A 19,035-nucleotide genomic window follows, 5' to 3' on the forward strand; every position below is an offset into this window, starting at 1 on the left:
TTTGCTGTGTGCCTCGGGAAGCCAGCACAGCTGCCTGCAGGGCCTGCTCAGCAGCCTGGTGTTTCGGGCTGTTTCTGCAGTGCAGCCCGTTGCCCCACTGCCCTGCTGAGAGCCGCGCTGAGGTCGTTAAGTCATTGTTTGAAATTGCTGTTGAACAGAAGGGAGGCCTGCTGCAGTTGGCAAGTTGTCTTACAGAGTGCGTGTGAGGAGGTCTTGTCGGTACCGAAATGTTTGTTGGTTTTCAGCAGAAGTTTTTCCTATCGCTGCTGGAGTTAATTCACGTGAAGAACCTGATGGAAGTTTTATTTCCAACCTAGTGAAGTCCGTAAGCAGCAACTTTGTGCTGCAAAGCGTGCAGAAATGGAAGCCTTCATAGTCCTTCATGTGTCCTTCATAGCCCTCCTTAGTGTCAGCCGTCTCCAAGCGGTCCGTTCTGTGCTGCAGGCACAGCCTGAAGCCATGGGGATGCTGGGGACGCCCTGTGTGCCTCAGCCCGCTGCTCACAGGGCTGACAGGAGGCAGACGTGGAGCTGAGAGGACTCCCCAGATGGGAGTGAGGTGCGGGCTAAACAGGGCCTCGGAGGCACGGCTGTAAGTATGCAACCAGCTGCAGCCCTCACAGGGAGATTTTGCTAGCTCCTCTCCTTGAACCAGCACAAGCCTGTGTTGGGTTTGAGCTCCTTTACTCCCACCTGAGGAACTTTCCTCCGCAAGCACCGTCTGCGCCCCATAGAACGCAGGGCTGTGCTCTCAGCACGCTGTGCTGCAGGCAGGGCCACAGCCGGGTCGGTTCCCCTGTGTGCTGTGAGCCCAGACAAACCCACCGGTGCCCAGCCCAGAGCAGAGCCCATTTGGAGCAGTGACTTCAAACCAACCTTTCCTCAGTTCTTCCCCAGCTCACATTTAAGGAAACAATAAAATTACAGTGCGCTAAGCCTGGGAAATATTCTTAATCCCTATTTGGTCTTACGCTCCTAATGAGCAGAGCCTTTTCCTTTCACATTTACTGAATAATTTGGGAAAATACGACATTGCTGACCCCATTCCTTAACCATCGCTGCGGCACAAAGCGCTGAAGTGACGTTGATCCAAGCGTTCGGCCCCAAATGCAGCAGCACCCGAAGGCCGCTCTCTTGTCCAGCTTTGGACTTTCGCCCCCTGACGCGGTTTGTGCGAGCAGCAAAAAGTTCACATCGCACGTGAATATTCAGCAAAGACCAGCCGGTAAAAATGCCGCACGGTGACGCATTCAGGAAAGGAGATCTGTGTAAAATAGTTTGTTTTCTAAAGCAGACGCGTTTTTTTCTAGGCGCCCTTTTGAAAAACAGACTCAGATGTACTGCAGTGTGTGCAATAATCTTAAGAGAATTTTAAATACCTGCGGGGGGGGTTTTATAGAATTTGACTTTTTTTAAACAAAATGTACAAAATCCACAGGAATTCTGTAGGACGGTTCTGTTGATAGATTTTTTTATATTTTTGTAGAAATCTATAGAGAAATTGTTAAAAGCCTGCGTAGCATCTTGGGAACAGGAGCAGCTCCATCTCTGCTTCCCCTTCCATAACCCTGGAGCCAGACCTGCTGTAGTGCAGCGCAGAGCTGCGTCCAGGCCGCGGTTATCTGCACTAACCAAGCCGAGGTTCGTGGTATCGCAGTGCCATTCCTGTCACTACATGAACCACCCACCCCCAGAGCTCAGCCCGTGCCGGGGGCACAGCAGTCGCGTCGCTATCAGCTCCTTCAAGCACACCAGCACTTTATACTGTGGATTTACTGTAGGCAGACGGGACGACGGCGTTCTGCCACTGCCAGGCTGACATGGGAGGAAGCAGAGACTGCGGATGTGTGTGGAGCAATGTGGATTCCAGTTTTGCAGCCCCTTGCACATAGGACTGACTTTTCTAGCTCGGTTCCAGGCCGTTGGTATTGCAGGTGTTTTGGAGGAGGGTGAAGAAAACGCTGTTTTTGACTTCTGTGGATTGCACTCAGCACAAGGCGTGTTCAAGGAAAAAGTGTTATGGTTGTAAATTAGGCTAAGCCCCAGTCTCCCCTTTTCTGCCCCTCTGGCTCTAATAACCCATGTACACTATTACACCAGGTGACTAGAGTAGGCACGGCACCGTTGCAACGTCCGTAACAACCTAGTGTATATGATAGAACTTTGTATTTACTAGTTAATATATTGTTATACTGTATCAGGTATATAGGCCAAAAGGAGGTCTGTTGGTCAGGGCAACAAAAGGTGATATTCGTGGGCAAAATCGGGTTCAAAAGTTCCTTTTTACAAAAAGAAAAAAAGACAAAAAATGAGTGTAAATCTTTACAAATGACAAAAACAAATGTGTCCTATTAAAAGCTTTTGAAAAGAAAATAAACGTGCACTTCCTTTTGTCGTTGTTGTTGATGATGATGATGTTGTTCTGTGGCATTTGGACCCATCAAATTTCTGGCAATGATTTACCTGTGGGTGCTGCACGGCAGCTGCAGACATGAAGTTGAAGGCAGCGTTTGCAGCCTGACGCACAGCAGGCTCTGCTCCATCGCTGCTGCAGTGATTTGGGCTCCTTGCAAAGCAGGAGGTGCTGGTGTCACCCAGGAGCTGCAGGGCGGCACCCGGACATCGCTGGGGCTCCAGCAGAACAGTTTGGCCCTAAACCTGTTTGGGGTCTGCAGGGAAGGAGGCAAGGAGCTGTGGCCTGCAGAGGGACAAACCCAGTGCCCAGCAGCTCCAGCGCCCACATGGTGACAAGAGGGATGAAGTTGCCCCTTTAACAAAGGGAAACAGTGGAGCTGTGCAAACTCCCGTGCGCAGCAGTGCAGAGTGGGGCTGGGAGGTGAGCTGTGTGCCCGGTGCTGTGCTGACCCCCAGCAGTGGGGCTGGGCTGTAAAGCAGTGGGAGCCTTGGCTGCTCTCTGTGCACAGGTGAGGTGGGAGGAAATCAAAGTTTCCTTGTTGGGAGAGTTAAAATCTCCTATTCCTAATGCAGGGTTTCAGAGGATCTTTGGAGAGGAATTTTTACTGTTTTTCTGAATATTCCCTATCAGAAACTTTCTCGCTGATCTGTGCTTGTGGGTTTTAGAGGTCTCCCACCCTGGCACTTGCAGACATGCTCCCAAGTTGCCAGAGCCTGGGCACAGCGTTTTGCTGCTGTTTGGTGAGCAGGCTGTGCACTGCACGGAGCCAGGCTGTGCCTCGTGTGGTGGTGGCTGCATCCTGGGGAGCAGCGCTTAAAGTGAAAATTTGTCTGGCTCAAACCCTGCAGCAAAGCCAGTCTGGCCGCTGTCCTCCTTTCTGGAAGCGGTGTGCGCTCTGCCAAGCCCCGTCAGCATCTGCATGAGAAATGCAAGTTCTGTTTCTCAGGTGTTCAGAGACACAAACCAAGACACACCAACGATCTCAGACGCAGTCTGTACTCGTACGAGCCCCTGAAAAAGAAAGAAAGAAAAAAACAGGTAGGAAAAAAAAGCATTTGGAAGCCACGCGCCCGGAACCCTTCTGCCACCGCCCGCCCAGGGCCGCGGGGGGGCGGCGCGACGCGGCGCTCTGCTGCCACCTAGCGGGCACGGCGGCGGCTGCCGGCTCTGCTGCCCGGGAGCCCCTTCTTTCCCAGCTCGGTATCGCAGAAGCGCAATTAAAAAAGTAACAAGAAGTGCTTTTATTTCAGCAGGGTTTTATTTCAGCGGAGTTTTCCAGCCTCTGCACGGATAACCACTTCCCAGGGCAAGAGGAGAGGAAGGACGTCTCGCCTTGCCGCGCTGCCCAAGCCAGGCTGATGCGCAGGGCCAGCGAGACGGCAGCGCCTCGTGGGCCGACCCCGGGGCCCCCCGAGCAGCGGCCGAGCGGCAGGAGCGGAGCGCGGGGCTCGGCAGGACGCTCGCTGCTGGCCGGCTGTGCTGCTTTGCCCGTCATTTGATGGCGGCGCCGGCGCTGGGCTGGCTGCGGGCCGAGGCTGCACCTGAGCTCCGGTTGCGGCTGATGGGTTCGGGGCGTTCTCCGGTACGGTCGGTCACTGCCTCGCGGGGGTTTCCGCCTGTGAGGATTATTGGAGCTTAAGGGTGGGTTTTCCTGTTGTCCTACAGCCGTATGCTATGCCTGAGGATGTTTACAGCGCTGTAATAACACAACACCCTCTGGCGTTTTCTATTGTTGCTTAAGTCACTGGGTGATACGATTGGACGGCTCTCAAGGTCCCGAATAGAGAATATTTCCATATGTATTTAATACTCCAAATGATGCAGCTAAAGACCCCTGCAGCTCCAGCTGGAAAAATGGAAATGATGGTTAAACCTCTGATGACATGCTGTACAAACAGTTACTTTATGGAAACCAAAGGCAGATCCCAGCTGTTGTGGGGCAGATCAGGAAGGAGTTAACATGGAGCCGTTCCACAAAGCAAAGAGCTGCAGTGGATGGAGTGCAGAGCGGAGAGCAGAGCGGGGCAGGCGGTGCGGCTCTGCCAGGTGTCACCATCTCAGCACGGCCAAGGGCTGCTGACTACTCCATTCCTACACAGCAGGACTCTGTTTGCAGCAGAGTTCCCGCAGCCTCTCTTCTGTCCATTTTGGGGTGAAATTCAGAATTGCTCCAGCCCATGAAAACTAGGAGAGGCTTTGGGGCTGGCCAAGTTGCCGGGGGAGAGGATAACCTCTGGCAAGTGTGTTTGGGGGCTGGGGTAGGACAGTTTGTGTCTTGGTGGCAATAAGCCCACATGCTGTTTGTCTGGGTTGATTGTTGGTCGCTCTAATCTCCTTCTGCAACCATACCGCCCACAAACTGAGGTGTGCTCGCCTGTCACTGGCTTGATTAATCTCTTTGCTCACTTAAAAGTATGTGAAATTACCTAAGAGGTGACAGGGGGACAAACTGCATTCAGAGTTCAGCTGCTTCCAGCTAGAGCAGCTCCAGGAGCATTGCGGGGGGAGCTGGGTGGTTGCCAGCATGCCTGGCTTCTTCTGCTCATCACTTGCAGCGTGCAATGCAGGAGCGCTCGCGTAAGAGGGAAAGATGGTTTTACATGTGGCATCCTGGAAGAATCACACGTGCACCTCTTCTCTCTGAACAGAACCTTGATGCCCTGACCCACCTCACCCCAGAGCTAACAGGAGGGTTTTTCAATGCAATTTGAGGCCCCGTGAGGTGTGCTCCCCACTCCTGTGCTGGTTCCCCAGGGAAGGGCCACCTCTGACTCCAGCCAGGGGAACGCCAACGACCTTTTGTGTAAAGAAACCCAAGATCTCCTCATGAGGTGTTGACTTTAAACAGAGCTTATTGTAAATCCCCATTATTCTGCCCTTCCAGGCAGAGAATTGAGGTGGCATTCAGAGTCAAGAAACTGCAAAACTGCAACTTCCAGAGCTCATCCCTCCCCAGCACTACGTCCTTTATGCTCATCTCTTTGAGAAAAGATCACGCTTCCTTTTGCTTTTAGGGCTTTGCAACTCAGAACGAGATGAGGGTTTGCACAGAAGTGGGCACTGCATTTACACAAGCAGCTTTGCTCCCCGGTTCCCTTCTTTCCTGCCCCCAGCAATCAGCCAGCTTTACAGCCTCTAGGTGTGCCTCTTAGGGCCTTTGTGATTGCGCTGGCTGAGCACCTGCCCTACAAGTTAGCAGGTGAAAAGTGCTTTTAGCATGCAGCTGCCATGGCAAGGAGGATGCAAATACATTTATGAATGAGCTCAGATCTGATCTTGCCACTCCCAGGAATAACTGTACAGTGAGAAGAGGTGAGTTCATGACCTCCGTGACATTCACACAGAAGTGCCATTTCATACTCACAGCCAGTTTGAACTCTGGGGAAAGTCACACGAGTGATGATGTACTCAAGGTACATCTGCCTTCCTTCCCATCACCAAAAGGAAACAGAACACAGTGAGCTGCCTGCAACCGTGCTTCAGCCTCTGCTTTGCTTCTAAGCCTATCCCTACCTCATCTTGCTGAAAGTTTCATGTTTCTTTCATTCCTGCCTTTTCTTTTTTTTTGCCAGGCTGCCCCTGGAAGTCCATAACTGCCTTGCAAAGTCAGTGCCAGGCCGCAGGGTCTGTCCTGAAGGGCCCAGGGTCTGGCAGGTGCGGTGCTCACCAGAACCACCCTGCTCAGCAGCACGAGCTGCTGCTGAAGGCAGAGGCTGCCACTGTGAACAGGGACACCAGGCAAGAGGCAGGTTGGCTGGGGCCCCTTCATTTTGAATCCTACAAGACCCAGGGCAAAACTTACCACAGCTCCTTTCTCTGTATACGGTGGAAGAATTCCACTGAAGTCGGTATCTTAATTAGGGATTAATGCATGTAGCACATATCAATGGAGCTGTAAAGTATGCTGTTAAAATGAACCTCTCCCCTCCTGTACACAATGCCTACAATGGCTGTTCCTGCAGTACCTTTGTACCTGTGACATCCCATAATGGTAAAGCTGATCTTAATTCCGGGCAGGCTTTTAAGCTCCCCACACTGTGGGGCCGTGGTTTCAGGAAGCACAGAGGACCTCCCATCTGTACTGCCTTTCCTTTGAACTTCCCTTGGTGCAATTCTGAGTGCTGAACAAAAGTTTCAGTGTAAGGTTTGCAAGGAGAATGCGGTGTCCTGGGCAGATCCTGCTCACACAGCTGCCCGGGGCTCCTCTCGCGCTCCTTTGGAGGGCTGGGACATAGATGGGATGATCAGCTTTTATCTGTCTGAGATCTTCAGTCTTATAGGCAACCATCCGAGAAGCTAACGGTGGGCAAGACCTCCCTCCAGTAATAAGGACAGTGATTCCTACGGCAATTAGAACTGCGTCCCTCGGCTTCATCACAGACACGGCTGTGGCAGATGCTCAGCACTGCTGATAGAAGCACATTGCTGCCTGCAGTGCTTTGCTGTGTCTTTGGTGGTCCAGGAAAAAAAAAAAAAAGAGAGAAAAAAAAGAGCAGAATGTTTTGCTAAGAGAGGAAAAGACTTGGAGATGCAGCATTCATGGGTTTTCCATCTCTCCCCTCTGCTGAGAGGTTCTGATGCTGCCCTCTGCTTGGTGGCTCCTCCCTACGGATGCTGGAACTCTTCAGCAGTTGGTGAGGGCAGCGTGCTCTGGGCAGCACGGTGCTGTTGGGCAGATGCTGCAGCTCAAAGCTCACATACAGCCGATGCTGGGTGGCCACTCATGCTGAAGTCCTGCCCAAGAGGAAAGCAAACAGTGCTCACGCATCAGGAGGAAGTAAAAAGCAGCTTGTGTCCAAGGTGCACTGCAAAATCATCTGGTTACGCATGCATGCAAAATGTATTGACTGGAAGCTTTTATAGCAGGTCTGTGCCACCGGTTTAATCTCACGTCTCAGAGGATGCAGTCAGCGTGTAGGAAGTGGATGGAGATAGATGCTGGAGTGGCCGGGCTTACGTGTAATCTGAGAGCCCTTGACTCCTGATCTGTGGTGCTGGGGGACACAGTCAGTGGGGGTGGGTTTGGGGGGGACTCGGTGACCTTGCCGGTCATTTCCAGCCGTAGCAATTCTATGGTCGGGATATTCGAGGGAAGGCAAGGCTGCAGCCAGGCAGGAAAAAAACAAAACTAAAACAAAGGGAACCGAGGCCAGCATCTGAGATCCCACCGCCCGGCACCGCGCACCCTCGGCCCCGGAGCTGCACCGCGCCGGGCAGCGCGGCTGGAGGCGGCCTCAGAGCGGCCCTGGGGCTCCCGCACTGCGGGCGGAGAGCCGAGCAGCCGCAACACACCAACGGCAGCTGGAGGGGGCGGGCGGACAGCAGGGAAACCCCAGAGCCGGGCGGGCAGCGGGTTGACTTCGGTGCTCTGCCGCGAGAGAGCCGGCAACGGGCCGCCCCGGGAGCGGCTGAGAGGCGCTGCCAAGCGGAGTTCCGCCCTCCAGGGGGGCCTCGGCCGCCCCGCACGGCACGGGGGGCAGCGCGCAGCCCGGGGCGGCCCCGCGGAGGCGGTGCGAGCGGAGCTCCGCGGGACGAGGGCGGCGTGGTGCCTCTCGCCTCCGGGAGGAACGGGGCGGGGCGGGCAAGGAGCTCCCAGCCCCCGGCCGGCAACGCCCGCTCCCGCTGCCTGGCGCGGCCCAGAGGAGGTTCCGTTCCATTCCGTTCCATTCCGTTCCATTCCGCTCCGCCGCAGCCATGGAAGCGTTCTGCGGGTCCCGCTTCTGGGTAAGCAGCGCGGTGCCGCCCGTCCCGCTCCCTTTGAAGGAGAAGTCGGCCGGGCGCTCCGCTGCGGGTCCCGCCCGATGTGCCGGCTCCGCACGCACCGAGTCGCGCTGCGGGGCGGCCGCTCCTCCCCGCCGGGCCGCGCTTTGTTCTGCCCAGGGTGGTCGCGGGCCGCGGAGGCGCTGGGAGGGCGCCGGGCCGGCAGCGCTGCATGGAGCTGTGAGCGGCGTGCGGGACGGTGCGCGGGGCGAGCGGAAGTTTTACGGGAACTTTACGGGAACTTTACGGGAGCTTTACAGGAACACTACAGGAGCTGCCGCTCCGCTGCCCGCCGCCCCTCCCCGCTCTGCGGGCTGCTTTTCCCCGCACGGACTTTTTGAGTGAAGTCCGGATGAATGAAGGATGGCTGATGATGGACGCGTGTGGTCACTGCGGGGAAGCTGTTGCAGAGCAGCTCTCACAGCTGGCTGCGGGTCCTGCTGCGGAGCTTTGCCTCCACAGAACTCGTCCTCGCTCCAGATCTGTCTCAAAGTTACTTTTGAATTGCCTTAAGCCCATTGGTTTGGTTTTTGTTCCATCTCAGGTTTGCTTTCAAGCGCTTCACGCACTCACTGGTACACGCGGTGGGTACGGGTGAGCTTGCTCAAACAAGTCTTATTTTCATCTCACTTTTACTGTACACACAGAGCAGGAACGAGCGCAGGCAGACTGCTGCTTGCTGCTGCCGGCTGCCGCAGGAGCTCCTCTCACCTTCGCGTGGGGCTGTGCTGGCGGTGCTGCTGCATCCTGAGCCCTCCAGCCAGCTCCTGCTGTGCTCATGCAAAGCGTTCCTGCAGCTGTGCTGCCTGTAGCTGTGCAGTGCATGGAGGTGTCATTGTGCTCTTCGTGCAGCAGTTCCGTGGTACCCTGTGCTGAGCTGAGCTGTCTCATGCTGTCCTCAGGGCAGTACCTCCTCTGGGACGTTGCCAGATGCTAGATGTTTGATGCTAGATTTGCAGGAAGTGATGGAAAGGTAATGTGCCCTGAGGCACATGGGGGACTTCCTTTGGGGAGCACTGCTCACCGACTGCAGAATTTGTCCCTTCAGCACTCGCTGTAGGAGCGCAGTCACACTTCACTGGGTTTTGGCAGTGTTCAGCTTGTCTTGTAATCTCAGGGCTGGGTGGGACTGTTCTGGCTACGTCTTCCCCATCATTGCTGCATCCAAGTCCAACAGCAGCTTGAGATGCAACAGGATGTGTTGTGTTCTTTCGATAAAATATTCTGGTTGCTGTGAGCTTTCAGCTCAATGTGATTCTGTGCCTCGAAGACGCGGTCCTTTATTCCAGTTACTCCTGCAATAGAAACACGTTTTAGCCAAGTTACCTTTTGATTTATCATCGTCTTAGTCTGTGTACCTGGATTTTGGGCCGTAGGGAAGAGTCCTATCCAAGGACAGAGGTCAAACTTGTTGCTGGTGCCACGCAGTGCAATGTTTGACATTAATTACAGCACGGTGAGCTGATGCTGAATAATGGGCAGAATGTTCATAAATTTAGACGTTGCTGTATCTGCTTGAAGAGGGCAGAAGGCGACGAAAGGCACTTACTGTGCGTGTGTGCTGAGGGTGTTCAGCCTTGTGGTGCAGATCAGGACTGATAAAACATGAACCAGTAATAATGTTTGCTTTTTCATGGCTGGTGAACTTAGGTTCTTTCCCCATATTTTGACCAGTTGACTTCGGGTGTTTTTGGAAGCTGAGTAATGTACTGATGTCAATTTTGAACCTGTTCAGAGCAAGAGGAAACTTGGTCTTCCAATTCAAACATTTATTTGTTTTAAAGTTTAAACTCTCTGTGACAGTGTTCTATTGAGGGGAGGTCAGGATCAAAACCAAACAGCTCAGAATTAGCCCACAGAGATGTTTAGGTTGAGCTCAATCAGCCTTTAACAGAAATTGATTGATCTCGGCATGTTGAGCTTACCAGAAGCGTTAAGGATTCAGGACCTTCTGCAAGGCGGGGGTTTTTGCTGGGAATGTGAGGGTTGGCTTTTGTGCTTGCACAGAGGCAAAATAATTTCCTGTTCAACCCAATTTGGAAATAAGAAACTGCAGAAAACACTGTAGGTCACATTAGAAGTGCCTTCTAGCTACTGCTTCACCTGTTGAACACGCAGTCAGCAAGTCACCAACACAAATCCAGGCTATTCCACGTATGAAAGAAACAACTAGAACTTCATTTACAGCGTGGGCAATCTCGTCACACTTGGAAATGCTTGATATTCTTCAGTTAAGCATCCGCAGTTAATGGTTAATATTTCCTGGCAATGTTCCCGTTCTGAATGCTGTTGGGAAGAGGTGCGTGTGACAGCGTCCTATTTGCTGTTGTTCACAATTGCCTCCTGTTTTATTGTGTCACACACTCACTGCTGGAATGCTGGGGCAATTACCATGGTGCAGATCTCTCCTGCAGAAGCAGACACTGCAGAGTTACTCACCTTCATGCTTACGTACGATGTGAGCGGTTCCTCTCAGAGGTGAATGTGGCGCTCTCTTAAGGAGAATTCTGCTGGAAATGTGAATTTTGGCCAAGGAAGCAACACGAGCTTAGAAAACCAGATTGCTTTCCATTGTAAAGGCGCGCTGCCTGCCCGTGGCTCAGAGGCTGCGGGTGCGAAATGGTTGTGTGAGTGTTGTGAGGGCAAAGCGCTCGGTGCTGTGCGGTGCTCAGGGGTTGCTGCGATGATGGGCTGCATGAACACTGCAGTCTGCGCCCAGGCTGGAACAGCAGCTTCTGTCCTTTATTTTTATCAGCATAAAGAGGAAATGGGAGCACAAAGCGGTGCGGTGCCTCAAGTGAGAGGCCGTGACTTCTGGTCGCTGACAGTGAGGTCCGGGCCCCTTTGGCCCTGCTTGGCCCACAGCTCCCAGCCTCCCCAGCTGTGCGTGTGCCTTGCCCTCCTGACAGGCGTCTGTCCCACGAGAAGTGCTGTCTCATTCTTCGTCCACAGACTCTTGAGTAATTCTACAGGAAATTGCAGCAATTTTCTAAAGTAAACAACACCTCCAAATTGCCTGCTATATGGGAGCACAGGCACCCCATCAAACCCCTGCCTTTGCGTACAGTCCTTTGGTCTGAGTCATTCTATGACATTTTGGAGGGTTTGGGCTGCAGGTCGTGCTGCTCCCTGGAAATGCAGCTCCCCTGGCTCAGAGCACTGCACTTCTCCTCTCTGCCTGGTTTCCCTCCTTGCTTCCTCGTGTGCCGCGCTTAAATGTGGGTTTTTTCCTCTTTTTTTATTTCAAGATGACTTAGGGTAGGTGTGGGAGGAGAAAAATGCTTCTTTCAAGGGAGATGCCAAAAAAGTACTGCTTGGAACACATGCATAACTTCATTTTAAAAAATAAGAAAAAACCCCACCAAACCTTTTGTTGTGTGGCCCTGAATGAATATTAAAACATGGCATTTCAGTTCTTCTGTTGCAGTATCAGCGAGGCTGGTTGCAGCAGCAGCAGGTGAGAGGACTCGGCAGCAGGGCAGCCTGGTCCACAGCAGCTCTTCTTTATCTGTCAGCTTCTCCTGCCGTGCTGTGATGAGCAACAACATTTATAGATCCTTCAAGGTGATACAGATCTCCACGTGATCGTTGTTTACTGTACCCACTTTGAGATAACAGAGTCCCACTTACATAAAACACAAACTGTCACATCAGTTATCTGTGTTCTGTCTTGTACTACCTGAGAGATTCAAATAGGTAACTGGAGTGGTCTCTTCAGGCACCTGGTCTGTGAAGTTACTCTTACTGAGGGTGGTTCTGCTGGTAGCATCCTGAACTCTTCATCCTGAAAAAGCAATTAAGCACTCAAACTTAAATCCTCAAAGGGTGTTAGGATTCTTGATCTGACTTGGAACAAAGCTGTTAGTAAAGGATGTGGGCATCTAATTCTGCAGTGTTAACAGCAGTATAAATATTTGTCCATAGATCTGGAGTGTTAGTAAGGAGCTGTTATCCTTCTCTGTAAAGGACAGGCTGTCTTCAAATCTGTCTGGGAAAGACAAAGTCTGCGTTTGAAACTTGTGAGCAAAACAGCACCAGTGAAAGCTGCCAATGTCAATAATTTATGGCATCCTTCAATGACAGTGTCAATTAATGAAGCTCATGAGAATGACATTCATTTCAGTACAGTGTGTAAATGTGATTGCTCGTGTTTTTATAGGAAATCAGCATTTGCCATTTTCTTCAAAGCAGCACGCTGGCAGGTCAGGCAATCTGCCTGCGTTGTGGGCAGTGCTTCCCAAAGGCTTTTTGGACAGCAGGCGCTGCCCCTCCTTCCTTCCCTTGTGCTTCTTGGAGCGTGGGGCAGGAAAAGCAGAGGATGCCTTGAGGGGGAGCAGGTGTGGGGCTGCTGGAGGTTGGTGAGGGCTCCTTGTGCTTGGGCTGCGACTTGAGCCTCGCAGGGGGACTCGGTGCCTGTAGCAGATCCCGAGGTCGGTAGGTTCTTCAGCTTTCAGCCCAGCTGCTCCTCCCTGGTGGCAGTTCTGCAGTGATGTGGCCAGCAGATGAGCAGGCAGGGGAGTCCAGGGCTTGGGAGCTGCATGGGAGTGAGAGCTGGGACAAAGTACGACTTTCTGAGGACATCCTTGGAGTGGAGCTGCTTTAATGATTGCAGTTAAGAGTCTAAAGCATTTCAGCATGGGGCTCTCCCACCTGCTGTACAAATTGCTATGCCGCTGAAGATCCCTTTCCTTTCTACGTGCGTTTGTAATATATTAAAATGAAAAGGCTCTTACTGTTTAAAATGTAATTAAAAAAAACAAAACCCTCATTTGAGAAAGCTATGGAATGGTTAATATTTTTCCAGTGAGCTCATGGCCGTTTGTCTCCCGGCAGGGCTGTGGTTTGACGGGCCATTACCCATCACGTTACAGCAGAGCGGGCAGGCAGCCAGCAGTCTGCCAGGGGACACATCTGTGTGCCAGGCTGGCAGCGCTGTGCCTGGAGCTGGCAGCTCGTCCCCTGGTGCCTGGGGCAGCCGTGGCACAGGAAGGCTGGGATCCTCGGTGGTGACAACACGTGCTGGTGTCACGAGGCTTTGAACCGGAGCGCGGTGCGGAATGACGGAAGGGGAGGACAAAAAATATTTCACAGGAGTTGTTTCCAATTGCAAAGTCATTCTGTTTCAGAAGCAATTCATTTTTCTTTTCTTTTCTTTTCTTTTCTTTTTGAGGGCACAGAAACGCATTTGATGCTTACGCAATTAAACAATGCATGGTCATCATTTCTTGCTCAGCCCCTCTCCTTTTGACCCCAGCTGACTGATGGCTCCTGGAATCCCCTCCTCCTGTTACTAGTGTAGTTTTCTTCCTTTTTTGTTTTGCCCTTTTAGTACATTTGGAAATGTGGGGAAGTCAAAGCAAAAAATTCTCCGTGTTCTGGATGTTGGTTTCTATTGCAGAGAGGGGAATGAGAGCAGAACAAAAAGCATTTAGAAACTTCGGGCTTTTGTATTTTGTCTCCTCTGAAAAAACAAGATGTCTTCTGGAGAAACAAATTAACCAATATTAAGCTGTCTAATGGAAATTTGGTACCGGTAGTAATATCCATATGTTGCAATGGTATTTTATCTGTATTTTTTTCCCTTTTTTTCCTCCCACCCCAGTGCAGAGATGGTTCCCCTTGCTTACGTGTTGGTGACTTCCAAAAATTTGCTTTCCAGGTGGAAGCTCTGTGTGGCGCTGTGCAGCCCTGCCTCTGTGGGATATTTGCAGTGCATTTCCTGGGAGCGTTTTGCAGTGGAGCCGCTGTTCCCTCACAGCAGTTCTTTACCATCGGTTCTCCTCTTCCAGTCAGCACTTGCTGGGCGGATTCACTCACAGGATGTTTGTACAGATCATGGATAAACACAGTTCTTTCAGAAATATGGGATTTACAAGTGTTGAAAGTCAAGTGTTAAACTTTACGCTCACATTGTTTCGCTGGTGTTGGGTGGAAGCTGTGCGTGCCATTCGTTGGGCAAGAGCAGCATTCCAGGAGGGCTCTGCCTCGCCTCTGGTTTCTGTGATGGGCATTTCCCTGCTCCACACTCACCTGATCCCATCTTTTATTTTCTCTTTGGATTTTTTGGCTTTGCAGCACTGATGGGCAACCTCCCCTTAAAGGAGAAGGGAAGAGAAACCAGTCGGAAGGGTGTGAGCAGCGTTTCCTCACCGTGGTGCCACACGTGGCAGTGGTGCTGCACTGACATGGATAGATATTGCAATGTTTTGTAAACAAAAAAAAGCCCTTCCTGGTTATTGCAGTACTGCTTAACCCTCACTGCTTTCAGCCCCAGGCAGAATTGCTCCAGTGTTGCAGTGAAGAACATCCTTACCTTGTGTCCCGTTTGAAAAGGAAAAAAGGTTTGTGTGGCACATGAAGGAGTTGAGCTGTGCAATAGCTGCTTGAGACGAACAAAGTGTTCACTCTTTCTGTGCATAAGGGTGAAACTGTTCCTTTGGAGACGTAAATGGATGATCTTGCTCTGAAAAGACTGTTTGAAACTGGCAGCCTTGCGCAGAAGTGGAGCAGGGAGCTTGCTTGCGTTTGTGCCCTCAAGTGAGGACTGAGGATCTTAGCAGCAAGGACCAAAGAGAGGGGTGGATAACAGCTGGAAGTGGGAGGGGAGGCAGCAGGGCTGAGATAGCACACACACAGCCTGTGCTGTGGCTGAGCAGGAGCCCTGATAATTCTGCTGTGTTTGGAGCAGGCCTTGTGCTGGGGAGGAGGCCATCGGGGTTCCTCTGCCAGGCTGTGCAGGTGGGACTCATGGGTGGGATGTGGAGGGCAGGGAGACTTGTCTGCGTTGGAGTTCTCACCTTCAGTCGCTTCTGCAAGAGGCACCATTTCATCTTTATTTGCTGCAGGGAAGAGTTTCAGTTATTCATTTCCATTTGCCTGCGTATCTTTGCAGTCAGCTTTCCAATCTCCTTTTTAATCTTAAATAACCTTCCGACCAGCGATAAGCAGCAGACAATCAGTGGCACGACACGTGTTAACCTTGTGTGTGGTGTGAATGACATCAGCACAGCAGCCTTCACCTTCCCATCAGATAAAGAATGAATTTGTGTTTTCCCTCACTTCTGCAGTTCTTCCTGCTATATAGAATTCTTGGAAAAAAACACAGATTATTTTTTCCGCTCGGTGAAGATAACTGTTTGGGTGCAGAAGGTGGAAGCCTTCCCAAGGGCTGGAAGCTCTCTGTTGCGAGCTGCGTGGGCAGCAGGACCGCGGCAGCAGCTGAGGGCTGGCATAACCCTGTGTAAGGCACTTTGATTTTACACTTCTCTGGTCAGTAGGAGCTGGTTTGGACTTAAAACCAGGACCAGAGCCACTACTTGTCTTTGTCTTAATATCACTGTTGGAGCTTGGGAAAGAGATGGGCAGAAATCTCTCTGCTTCTCTTTTTCAGCCTGGCTTTAGGTGGTTTGTTCCTCTCTTTCTTTGAAGGCTGTAAGGGGTGATGTGCAAGAAGCCCAAGATATATTGCTTTGTTCCGTTCTTTCCCTTGTAGGCATGATCAGTTTTAAGAATGGTTTTTTCAAGAGTGGTGTTCTTTTCCAGAGGGGAAAGCGTAATAGGAAATACTAAGCACTAGAGCAGATTTAATGTTGCTCAGAACTTTCCCTGTTGAATACCATCCTTTAAATTGAAGTTAAGGGTTTAGCTGGTCATCTGCACGTCAGCCCGGCTGCACAGAGGTCACACTTACACAGGGACTGTGGCTGGAGCTGTGGGTACGATGGAGGGCTGCTGCAAGGGCTGTGTAAGTGCTGTTCTTAACTGATCAGCAGAATGCTCTACTGATGATAGCTTTCTGGCCCCAGGAGACCCCTGACCTGCTGGGAAGCTGTATCAAGGACCTCTAATCTTGCAGCACAGAGCTGTGAGCTGAGGAGTCGCGTGTCTAATATGCTGAAGTTGGATAGCAACTCTTTCAGCAGCAAACCTGAAGAAAGCCCTGCAACGCAGCGGCACACAGTGGGGGTTCCTGCCTGCAGGCAGGGCTGGCTGCCATCAGCATCTCACCTGTTCTGCTTACTGGGGCAGAGTGCAGGACAGGCAAAGGCAGGGGAGGGCAGGAGCTGGAATGGCAGGAGTCCCAGAGCTGGTCCCCTTGGCCCCCACTGCTGGTGTTTGTTCTCCAGGGTGGAGTCCTATAACCCGACTGCTGATTGAAGGGTATTTAGCAACGTTTAACTGGTTTGTCAGGATAGATGGCCTTGAAACTTCATGTCATGTCCCGACCCAGTGTGTGGCTTCAGGTTGGAGTGGCTGCTGGAGTGTTGGAGCGTACGCTTCTGGAGCATTGATTTACAGCAGCTCCGTGAGAGCAGCTCCAGCTTGGTAAGAAAGGCAGCTTTCAAATTCCCAGATTAAAAAAAGACAATAACTCAGCAGAGCCCCTGCGGTGTGGAGCATACGTGGCAGCCTCGTCCTCAGCACTCCGGGCTTGGGAGCAAGTGATTTGTATGGAACTCTGCTACTGCAGTGCTTTAGGCACCGTCCCCTGCCAGAGCCCCTGGGAGAACACGAGCGGAGCAGCAGCGTGCAGCTCCCTGCCCTGCACTCAGTACCTCCTCACCCGCGCAGGATCTGGAGCAGCTGTGGGGCCAGCTGTGCTTCCGTGTGCTTTTGAATGGGTTCCTCTTTCGTTCCTGGGGATAATTCAGCTGAATTTTCAAGTCTGAATTTTTATTTATTTATTTTTAACGGCAGAATTTTTGTTTCCTGGCCATTTGTATTTTTACGCTCAACAATTCAAGTCCTTTGCCTAGTTTAAGTAAGAGTTAATGCAAGCCTTAAAGTGGCTTGGCAGCCGTGCAGTCTGTGTCTCAGATACAATAGCCAGCTTGTGTTCAGCCTGGAGTTAATGGACATCTGGGGCAGTTTCTCAGTGGCTGTCAGACAGAAAACCATTTCTGAGCATTCTGGTCCAATAGGAAAGGTTTAAATTAAGAGTGCTTTCTTTTTCTTTCTTTTTTTTTTTCAATGAATGTTCTTGTAAACAGAATCCTCGTTTAATTCTGTGCCCAGCTATTGCTATCCTTAAGCTTTCCTTTTCCCAGGATGTTTTCCAGCAAGCAAAAAGAGTGGGATTGCAAACATGCTTAAGACATTGCTAAAGCACGTGTAATTTAAAGAGGAAATGAGCATTTTGTTAAATAAACGAGAGTGGACAAGTGCCAGATTTAGAACTGGGAGCCTTTCAGCTGCAGCCTCGCAGAGGGCATCCCTGCCCCAGGCAGGTAGCTGCCGGTGAGCTCATCCTGTTAAAAAGATGCTTTTAAACCTTATCTGCTCTGTAGCCACCAGGGACCTTCTCATTGGAAGAGAACAGAAATAGTTTGAATCCGAGGCTGCAGTTCTGTTTGGTTTTGATCTTGTATTTGCATTGCAGTATAGCTGCCTGTTTGGTGTTGATTCAAGGCTGAAGTTTCCCCAAGGTCTGGACAAAGCTGGGTAGGAAATGAAAGCATTTTTTCTTCCCCTGGATGCTCGTGTGCCTCGAAAGGAACCACTCCTGGGCCGGAGAGCTGCTGGTCTGGGGCACTAAGGGTACAGCTCAGATGCACAGCCAACAGCTCTGTGTCTGTGCTGCTTCCAGAGCTCTCTGCCATCCACTTTTTGTTTGTGCCAAAGCTGAAGCTTTGTGTGACTGAGTGACAAAGCTGTTACACTTCAGTCAAGCCGTGCTGGGTGCTGCCAAGGCTGTCGTTTCATTATGCTTAGGAGCTCCTCTTAAGTGTCTTAAGTGGGCTGAAGCAGTGATGCACGGCCCTTTCAGCAGCCACTGCCAAGATTGAGGGCTGCGAGCACACTATGGCGCTTCGGTTCTCCTAAAATTAGCTGTTGCTGTCAGCATTTGATCTTTTTGTTTGTGTTGGCACAAGCAGGCCTGGAAATACTTCCTCAGCATGTACATTTGGAGTGTTCGCTCCGTCATTTCTAAGGGCTGGGGAGGCTTGACTGAAACAGATGTCTGCTGAGAGCTCCTACCTGCCCTGAATTCGGTACAGTGATCCTAGTGCAGAGATATCTGTGATTCAGGCACACCTTAGTTTCATCATCTGCTTCTCACTGATACAGGAAAGTAATTTCCTGCAAGTCAGTATTTATCTACCAGATTGAAGATGACACGTCAGACGGCAAAACACGAGTTGTGAATTTCTAATAGGTTTGATTCAAAACAAGTTCCCTTAGCTGCACTGAAATTTCTATTTTAGTTTGAACTCGCGTAGCTGTGTGTTTGGATGTGGTGCATTCAAATCCTTTGCTACAAGTTGCAGGAGAGTCGTGTGCTCTGGGTCATGGGTGAAGAGCATTGCTAGCAATGTCTTTGAGAAATCCATGCTCCTCTTACATATTCAGTGTATTCCTTTTGCCTTTGTTCAGAACAAGGAAGTAATGGTCATTAGAGGCACATAAGGAAGAAGGATGAAATTTCTAATGGAATGAGAAGTGCAGGTTTCTTTCTGGATAGGCATGCACTTGTTATTGAAATCTGTTTGTTTGCTCCAGCACTGGCTATGCTTGCTGGATGAGTTTTCGAGTCCAGGATTTTGGCTGGAGTGAAAGCCCTTGTTCAGGTGCTGCAGTCCAGGCTGGGAATCCTGGAGAAATGTGATGGTATCCATCACCTGTAACCAGGCCTTAGCAAAGCAAGGCTTAAACAGCACATGTGTGTGCTGCAGAATGGAGGGCTGGCTCTGAGATACAGGAGGGCAGAAGTTTTTGTGTCTTTTGCAGTGGTTTGTTTTTTTTCCTTTTAAGCTTTTGCCCAGTATTCATAACTGTGGTTCGAGCTTTTATGATTGCAGATTAACCCCAAGTTGTCAGAATAGCTGTTTTTGGACAGCTTCAAGCAGGTGTTCCAGTTGG

The 19,035-nt window shown here is 51.1% G+C and overlaps 1 protein-coding gene across 1 annotated transcript in view; it reads left to right on the top strand.

The window, feature by feature from the left end:
* Positions 1 to 8,106: 8,106 nt before the first annotated feature.
* The window catches only part of ABCC3 (ATP binding cassette subfamily C member 3), a gene marked incomplete at its 3' end in the record, with an annotated part of 42,710 nt that continues 31,781 nt past the window's right edge, over positions 8,107 to 19,035 (top strand). The window contains exon 1 of the mRNA XM_079544208.1: positions 8,107 to 8,139. Within this exon, the coding sequence (XP_079400334.1) occupies positions 8,110 to 8,139 (30 nt within the window). The 5' untranslated portion in view covers positions 8,107 to 8,109. The remainder of the gene's footprint in view (positions 8,140 to 19,035) is intronic.

The sequence above is a fragment of the Tetrao urogallus genome (assembly GCF_951394365.1).
Source record: "Tetrao urogallus genome assembly, chromosome: 18".
NCBI lineage: Eukaryota > Metazoa > Chordata > Aves > Galliformes > Phasianidae > Tetrao > Tetrao urogallus.